This window comes from Hipposideros armiger, unplaced genomic scaffold (assembly GCF_001890085.2).
Source record: "Hipposideros armiger isolate ML-2016 unplaced genomic scaffold, ASM189008v1 scaffold_6, whole genome shotgun sequence".
Taxonomy (NCBI): Eukaryota; Metazoa; Chordata; class Mammalia; order Chiroptera; family Hipposideridae; genus Hipposideros; species Hipposideros armiger.
This window is the reverse complement of record NW_017731356.1, coordinates 1,494,103-1,503,488: the sequence shown is the minus strand read 5'-3', so window position 1 is coordinate 1,503,488 and position 9,386 is coordinate 1,494,103. Positions and strand designations below refer to the sequence as shown.

General features: G+C 52.5%; 1 protein-coding gene across 1 annotated transcript in view; it reads right to left on the bottom strand.

The window, feature by feature from the left end:
* Positions 1-2,729: 2,729 nt before the first annotated feature.
* TBX19 (T-box transcription factor 19) overlaps positions 2,730-9,386 on the bottom strand; it is a 20,095-nt gene continuing 13,438 nt past the window's right edge. The window contains exons 6-8 of the mRNA XM_019646689.1: positions 8,285-8,473; positions 6,927-7,062; positions 2,730-4,022 (exon numbers count right to left, since the gene is read on the bottom strand). Coding sequence (XP_019502234.1) covers positions 3,737-4,022; positions 6,927-7,062; positions 8,285-8,473 — 611 coding nt within the window. The 3' untranslated portion in view covers positions 2,730-3,736. The remainder of the gene's footprint in view (positions 4,023-6,926; positions 7,063-8,284; positions 8,474-9,386) is intronic.

Here is a 9,386-nt window from a genome sequence, read left to right as displayed (position 1 = left end):
TTCTGAGAGAAGAAAAATCTTAAGAGTGAACGCAGTGTTTCTAAGTCTCAGACCCTATTAAGCCCTTGGCGGGGAGACACTCGATAGAGCCGGACAGATGAACAGGTTTGTCTGTCATGGACCGGGCAGCTGCTTGGACGGCAGCACGTCTGGCAGCTCTTAGCAGCAGTTTCCTCCTGTAAATCCTTGTGCTCAACACCAGACCCGCCTATAGGATGCTGGGCAGGCACAGACGAGGCCTAAAGCTGCAAAGCCGTGTCTCACCTCAGCCTTGCTACCCCTCTGCTTGTCCGACTCCGTTTCAGGAAGGCGGTCGCTCCCCATGTGGTCAAAACGGCAGGGTTCTCGACACCCCCTGGCCAGCCCATAAGCGCAGGTCCCATGTTGAAGGTTGACCCACTCATCCTGGGCAAACCCATGGCGTCTTGTTCCGAACTGTAAATCCCACATCCCAGGGGACCCCTCCGTCCCAGGCAGGCCAGTGGGGTCACCTTATGTGCGTGCCACGCCCAGCTCCCTCCAGGACAAGAAGGAATGAGGGGGAAGCGGCCAACACCAACCAGCCTACAAATATCTTTTATTGAAATTCTTTTAATAATTTAGTGTTTTGCCTCTCCTCTTATCACCACTCCCCACTCTTCCCCCCAGTCCTAGGAGGCCTCCATGGGGTGACATCAGGGCACCTGGCTTAGGCGTGATGAGCAGAGGTGTTCGGTGACGAGGCTGGCCCGCCTGCAGGGAAGACAGCTGTGGGGCCATGTCGACCCAAATAAAAGCCCCACGGGGGAGACACTTTCCAATAGACCAGGACTCAGGGAGAGTTCAAGTCTCCACTGTCTGGCTAAAGAAATGTATTCACTCTTTCTTTTCAGGGGGGAGTTGTGTTTTTCAATCTCACGTGACAGGCCTACGACCCTACACGTGGCGCCGCTTCTATCTATAATGAGGGTAATGAGGATGCGTGAGCAGGAAACAGTATAAATGGTTCCAAGTTCCTCGAGTACATCAGAGGCTCTGTCATTTATTCAGTCGACTCAAGTACTCAAGTGTGGTTCCTCCCAATCTGAAATCGGCCCCAGACTGTCTAGAGAGAACCCCAGAACGTATCGAGCTCTGGCTGCACGGCTAACAGCAAACAGAGACCCTCTCTGCAGAACCGGCCGGCATGCTCGCTGTGTTTCAAAATCATGGCAGGTTCCACGCTGAGCAACCTGGAAGATGGATGACACGTACCACCCCCGCCTCAGCTGACACTTCCGTGTTCTCTCTGTAGAGGACCCCATTCACCTGAGCAACAGAAATGAAGAGAATGATGGCCAGTGACTTCTCTCTGCTCCGGGCGTCTGGGCCTCGTCTTCTGTCTGCTCCAAGCTGGGGGGAGGTGCAGGTAAGGATCCTAAAGATAGGTCCTCACAAGCCTAATTGCTTTGGCCAAGCACATTGACACAGGACTAAGAGACCTTTGCCTGACTTCCAACAGAACGAGAAATGAGGTGCTTTCTATTATTTACCAAAATACCATCTTGCACAGATGCTAATATATTAATATCTTAATGGCCTCTAATGGCATCCCAGAGGGAGTGGGGAGCCCAAACGAGTCCTGTCTTAGGGGGGTACTGACCCAGCAGCTTTCAAAGAGCAGTCGTGTGGGTACATTGTGCCTCCATCACTCACACACCGATGAGGGGCCCGGACCTCGGGCCAGGCAGCCCTGAGTGCCGTGAGGGGCTTCCCGGGACCCCGTGCAGCTGGAGTGGCATTGTGTCCAGAGACCCGAGTCCACACATGGAACGACGCACAGAAGAGGAACCACACTGGAGTGCTTCAGTCGGTTTAAGAGTTGGCGGTCTCAGATGTATTCGAGAAGCTTGAAAGCCTTTTATACACGTTCCTGTTCATGCATCTTCCCATCACCCAGCTCACTATATCAGGTGGTGCTAACCACAGCGTGTGAGAGGACCCTTCTCTGTTGAAAGGGACAAGGACTCAACAGCACCATGTTTGTACACGCCAGACAAGGTATGGCATGGGATGGGCTGGAAGGGGCTCAGCTGGGGGAGCAATTAACGTGCTCCACGCAGAACCTCAGATTCCCTCCGCCACACCCCGAGTGACTGCTCAGTCCGTGCAGTGTGACATCAAGGTCGGCAGAGCCACGCATTGTCCAGGACTGGGAACCTCGCTCCCAGCGTGATCGGCACATCCAGCACTGGGCAGGAGAGGCAAAGGAAAACCAACAAAAACAGTGATTTTGTTCATCAGCTATGGCAATGACCTTGGCTGGGGCAGAGGTTGAAATTTTGACCTGGAATGAGGCTCCTAGAGTATGTATCATAAGTTCTATTTCTCTATTCCAGGCAAGTCATTTGCAAACGTGACTCTGTGACTGTTGCCTGGAGCCCTTCTTTGAAATGCAGATCCTGGGACTCCAGCCCCAAAGATTCTGATCCAATCGGTGTGCTGTGTGCCCAGGAATCTGTACTCCTAACAGGTGCCCCAGGGGATGCCAGCACGGGGGAGCCCAGGACCGGTGTCTGGGAGTAGCCACCCTCGCCCACACTGTCTCCATATGTCAGCAGACACTTGCCCACACTGTCTCCATACGTCATCAGCGCAGCGTGTTCCTGAGCTCCCACACTGACACGTGTCTCTGAGCGTTGCCCTCCCAGCAAGCTCCATCACTGTCCCTGTAGCACACGCACTTCACACCAATTCAACTCAGCCATGTTTATTGGGCACCTACAGTAGGCAAGGCACAGGACCAGGAGCTGTGGGTACAAAGACAAGGCTAGGCCTCACCCCCAAGGGGCTTACAGTCTAGTGGGAGAGAGACACACACGCAGGTACGAAACACACAGGCAGAACGAGGTGAGCTCTATGGCAGAGGCAAAACCAGGTGTGCAGAGCAGGGAGCCGGGGAGGTCGTGGGCCGGGCAGGGAGGACGCTGGATGCGGGGAGTGGCATTCTGGCTGGTCCCTGGGAGATGAACAGGATTCACACAGGTGGGACTGGACAGGCAAGGACGGCTCAGGCACGGGAGAAGGTCTAGAGGTGTGTAACTGCACTGAATGTGCAGAGAACCGAGGCAGGGTGTCTGCCCCGACTGCAACACAGGATGCTAACGGGTAACAGAGGGAGCTAAAGCTGGAGGCGGTCTGAGGCTGTGCTGGGAGTGGGGCGATGTGGCTTCCTGCTGCAAGGCTTCCGAGCAAGGGAACGAGACGACCTCACTTCCTCCATCCCAGGCACACTGCTCCATCATGTGATTAGTTCCAGTTTTGTTAATTTCATGCTGGAAGCAGAAGCCCTGGGGCCACACATCCTTTCCAGGGCTGCACAAAGCTGCGAGGAGTGGCCTGAGGCTCGGGAAACTTGGAGCTCTCACTTAATATCTTTGCACCACCTCGCAGGACAGGACGTGCAGCCTTCCAGAATCATTTCAGAGTACAGGGCAGGGCACAAGGTACTCAACAAACTTTTGTTGCCTAAGCATAGTCTGGATAAGTTGCAGAGAAAAATGGAAGTACCAAAGGAAAATTCTAGAACAGATGCAAGTGATATAATTAGCATCATCCACACTAAACAATCTTCCAGAAGGCTTCCGGTTGAAGCCACCCCACCCTCCAGCTCACTGGGTGGGGAGACCCTGCAGTCTGACTCACCGGGAACGTAGATGGGGTTTCTACGTGCCCTACACACACCGGTTCCCTGCTGACACCTTCCCTAGGCGCCTGCCTAACTGTCCAAGGAGGGGGGAGAATGGCGTCCACCCCCACCCGAGCCACCCCAGCCCGAGAAGGGGTGCGAGGCCACTGCTGTCCAGGTGGACACGGCAATGCTGGTCAGCGAGGGCTCCCCCAGAACCTCCACACCAGCCGAAGTGGGTGCCTGGGTGGAGAGGGGTGAAGTCACGGCGGGGTTACCCAGGAGAAAGGCCCCTGGGGACCCGGCGTGCACCTCTGGGCCCGACCCTGCAGGGCCCCCACCGCTGTTGCTGATGGTCCACAGGCACGGGTATGGGCTGCAGAGACAGAGAGAGAGAGAGAGAGATAGAGACAGAGAGGGTGCTTGATGACACTCCCAGAAAGAATGACCACCTGACAACACATACAGTGCCGAGGGGCGCGGGTCTGGGAAGAGACCATCTGCCCACAGCTTTATTTCTAGCTCTGGCACAGGCTGGCCCTGTGTCTGCAGAGGAGCCAAGAGAAGCAGAGACAGGCGGTGGGAGCGCACATGACTAGGTGTCCTGAGACCTGAACACTGATGCTGGCCCTACCACAAGGAAGTCGTGCAAGTCTGAACACAGAATTTTATGTCTCTGGGCCTCCCTCTCGTGCGGCCTGCGTACATGGGCAGGGGAGGGAAAGGGGGCATATTTGGACGGTATGATCTGCGAGGGAGATGTCTCACTGGCCAGGGGAGGCCTGGTGGCATCATAATCAGGACATACCGGGGTCAGAAAACCTGGGTTTGAATCCTAGTCCTACCACTATTAGCTCCGTGACCTTGGTCAAAGTATTGAGCATCTCTAAGCATCAGTTTCCTCATCTTCAGGGTTTGGAGTGATAATTACCCAGGCCTCACAGCTATTGTCGTGAGGGTTAACTAAGAAGATGAGGCTGTGATTCCTAGGACACCACCCTCAGGAAAAGCTGGCTGTTATCATTCATTCTCCACTCCTGGTCCCCCCCCGGGTCAGCTCCGGTCCCTGGCAGAAAGGCCGGGAACTGGACCACTTTCTTGGACTTCTCTTATTCTAGAGCACTGGTTCCCAAGCTGGGCTGCACATTGGAATCACCGAGCAAGGTTTTTTTTGTTTTTAATTCTGTTGCCTGGGTCCTCCCCGCAGGAGATTCTGAGTTCCCTAGCCTGCCATGCAGCCTGGCCATCAGGAGTCTTAAAAACCTTTCCAGCTGATTTTAATGTGCTGCACATTTCAGGCCGCACCATAGAACCCAGATGGAAATGATGGCCGTGGGGACAGGTGGAATGCCCTCCAGTGCTTCGAGCCTTTAGCCATCACCGTGTTCTGACTTCTTAGAGTCCCCGCATTGCCTGACACCTCACCGTTTGAGAAGAGGCTGGTTACCCAGTCATAGTACCGAACACATTTGATTTTCTCCAGCAATATCTTCATGGAGTCAGGAGCGGGTTACACATGCCCCTGAGGAAACCAGAGGCAGCGATGCCACCCCTATTTTGATACCACAGACCTCACTGGTTATATGGGACCTGCAGAAGCCCACACCCTAACTTTTTTTGGGTTTTTCTTTTTGGCGTCAGCTCAGCTTGTAGGATTCTGGCCCCTATTTCTTCTACAATAATCACTCAGGGCCTTGTTTTGATGCCTCCTGGGCCAGTGGGAAAACCATGGGCTCTGCGTGACATAACTCACTGTGTGACCTTCACGACGTTTTTAATACTTCTCCGCTTTAGCGTCTCTATCAGTAAAATAGGGATTTTGACACGAGCCTGTGGATATCTTTGAACACCATGCATCACTTACTCAAAGGGTCTAGGACAGAGCCCGGCACAGGACTGTTTCATATCTTCAACCATCCTGTCTCTCCCTTCCTACCACAGCCCAAATCAGCACATGCCCCTGAGGCCCCCCAGTCGGGCGCTGTCCAACTGAAATGACATGTGAGCCCCACGTGCCAGGCTCAACTTCCCAGTGGCCACATTTAAAACAACAACAACAACTTCTTGCTAGTAATAGCCTACGTAACTGAAAACTATTTAAAATATTATCATTTCAAATCATGCATTCAATGTAAAAAAGAAAACCTTGACTTTTTTTATTCTTTGTTTCGTGCAAAGCCTTCTAAGTTCTGTGTGCATGCTACACTTAGAACACATCTCAACTTGGACGAGCTGCATTTCAAGGCTGCCACACTGGACAGCCCGTGGCCACAGCAACGTCGTCGTCAGGGTCATCGGATCACAGTTTATAGCAACGTCAGCAATACCTGGACGCTTGTGGAAAATGCAGTCTCAGGCCCCCACTGTGCATTTTAATCACATCCCAGGTGGTTCTATTGCACCTTCAGTGTGAGAACTGCTACCGTAGACCGAAGCCCTACCTTCTGCTAACTTTTTAGAGACCTACGAATCACAAGTCACCTGACACCTCCCAAAGCCCATCCTTTCATTTCGAACCCTTTCCAGACCGTCTCAAAAGTCCGCATACCTCTTGAACGTAACGGCTGACATGCACATAACGTGTTATCACTTAACCAAGCATTTTAATGCATTTTCTCATTTCGATCTCACCATCACTCTACAGAGCAGCGCACATGATTTCCATGTTCCAGATAACAAAGCTGAAGTTCTGTGAGGCTAAGAAAGTCGCCCACGGTCACTAAGCCAACAGGGGTAGAACTGAGATTCAAGCCCACACCCGTGAGACTCCACGCTCCCTTCCCTTCCACTCTACCACGCTGACTTCCAGAAGGCAGGTCACTGGCGTGAGAGTTATGCAAGGGGTCCCACATGCTCCCTCAGCCCTGTGACCTGGGTGGGGTGCCAGGAGCCCACGGTCCATGCCCTTGTTAGGATGGGCAGCTTAGAAGAATATGGACAACCGAGGTCTTGAATTCTCAGGGTGTGTTTACACTTTTCCCCTTCAGTTCCCCTCTATTCATTATCTATCTGCTACCACCACAGCGTACAGTATTTCTGACAAATGAACCCCCAGGCTATAATGTCTTTAGCCTTTTAAAAATAAAATTGCAAAGCTACCAAAAGAGTAAATGACTGAGCTTTCCCAGCACCCTTTCTCCAGGAGGGAAAGGTCCATCCTGTTGTGACTGTCACTCCCCAGGGGCTCAGCAAGCAGGACAACAGCTTCGCCCAAGCCGCCCTAAAGAATACACTCAGGTCTCCAGGGCCCATGTACGCCCCATGCTGGTGTTGTTCTTACCTGGGCCCTGGATTGATGGGTCCGCTGGTGTGGGGTACAGACAGGAGGCTGGCATGGGGTGTGGAGGACAAGGACGTCCAGCTGTCCGCTCCAGAGAAAACTTGCAGATTATTACCGGAACTTTCTATCAAATTCACTTTGAGGAAATAACAACAGTTCAGTTGATGGAGCAAGTTCCTGGGCGACACTGCAGGCCCAGGGCCACATCAGAGCTGTCACTACACTGTACGAGGATGAATGATGGATGCGCTCGTGTAGCCCAGAGCTCCTCCAGGAAGAGCCTGTGCCTTCGTCACCTTCCATCCCCACTGGCTAGACGAGGGCACAGCACATGCTCAGAAGAGGTGCTCTGTGTGCTGACCACGGAAAGACCCAGGAAGCAGAGTGAGAGCACCGCCCACTGAGATCACTAAGCTACCTTTGCTCTCTTCCTGGCAACGGCTGAGGAGGTCCCCAGAGGTGGTGGGCGCAGGGACCCCGGGTAAGTCCCGGTGACCAGCAGGCCCCCTGCAGATACAGAGCCCAGGGTTCCCTGAGCTGCAGTCTTAACCCTCCCCTCCATCTCCCATGCCGGAGGTTGTACTTATTTATTTAATATCAAGCTCCCCATATGAGAATAGAATCTCCAAGAGGGTGCGATACTTGTCCATCTTGTCCATGGGCAGAGCTTGGAAACATAGTTAGCCCTCGATAAATTGTTGTATGAATGACGGAACGAGAAAGCAACCCATCCGTGGCTTCCTTGTTCCGTTCCTTCGTACAAATAGCCAGGCGAGGTCTGGGCTTCGCAAGGCAGCAAAGAGGAAAAGAGCACGTGAGAGTGTCAACTTAACGAACACTCAGGCTGCAGAAATGATGAAGGCGGGGTTGGCATGCTTCCGGCTGAGTCAGACCCACGCCTGGACCCAGCTCCCCAGAGGCCTTCTAACAGCTGCTCACTGCGGGGACCAGGGCTCCCTGGACTGAGCTACGCAACCCCATTGTAGGAAAGAGTCACGTGATGGTAACGGGAGCGATGTCTCATCCCCCAGGACCAAACCTGGCCTTTAGAGACACAGCCTGGAGCTGCTTAGGACACCAGCACCCCAGGAGGAGGCCTCCCACACCCATTAGAGACCAGGAGACTCAGTGTCTTGTGAAAGAATTACTTCTTCTTTCATAATAATGTTATAAGTACATAATCTACTGTTAGTATATAAACGAAAACATTAAAATAATTACTTACAATAATATTATCTGCGTTACACAAAAGAGGTTCCAGCTTCAGACACTGCTTTTTACTAGCTGTTTCTCCATTTCTCTCCATCACTACCACCCCACCCACGGCCCCCAAGAGCTTCCTGAGCAGAATCACACACCTGAGGGAGAATGGTTTCTGTGCACGTACGTAGGAGGGTAGGGCGCCTGCCGGTGTCCCCGGAGGCCAGGATAGCGCTCGCAGCCGTGGTGGGTGTGGGGAGCAGACAGCGGCAAGGGCGTCGCGTACTGGTAATTGGCGTTGCCTGCTGTGCACACGCCATCCGGATTGGAAAAGATCCAGCCTCCCACTGGAAGATAAAAGAGGAAGACACAGAGACTGACACCAAAAATCAGGTTACCAACCACTATGTGTGTGACACTGAATGTCTGCCCATGTGGGGACAGATGCCACCACCCCCGCTGCCACTCCCTTCCACATGAGCAGCTAAGTTGGCTTCTTTAAAGATGGATGACAGGTCGTATCCAAGTTGGGAAAACCTCGTAAGGGACACTAGAATCACAGCTGTATAAAAAGACTCTTTGAACGTATGTTAATAGAAATGAAAGGCTCAGTTGCTTCTGACTTAACTGAATTAAATCAAAAGTCAGTGGAAGAAGGAGGTGTTAGCTGTGTGTGGCTCACTGATCTACCGCCACTAGGAAGGTTTAACGTGGCTCCACATTAAAGAGTGAAGGACTCTCTATTTCTGCTCAGTGGGAAGGTCCGCACTCCGAGCAAGAGGACACACGATGCCTCCCATCACCACACCACCATCCCGAAAGCAAAAAGAGTGGGAACTGGCTAGCGCGCCTTGACAGGATCTTGCATGACGTTTTGGAAGGCTGTAAAATATTACATAGAAATGTGTTTGTGAATGATCATCTCAATTGATGCAAAAAAAGCATTTGACAAAATTTAACACCGTTTCATGATAAAAAACACTCAACAAACTAGGAATAGAAGGGAATTGCCTCAACATAATTAAGGCCACATATGACAAGCCCACAATTAACCACAAACTCAACAGTCAGAACCTGAAAGCTTTTCCTCTAAGATCAGGAACAAGACAAGGATGCCCCCCTTTGCCACGCCTATTCAACTAGGACTCTGGAAGTCCTAGCCAGAGCAATAGGGAAGGAGGGAAGGAAGGAAGGAGGGAAGGAGGGAAGGAGGGAGAGAGGGAGAGAGGGAGAGAGGGAGAGAGGGAGAGAGAGGGGGAG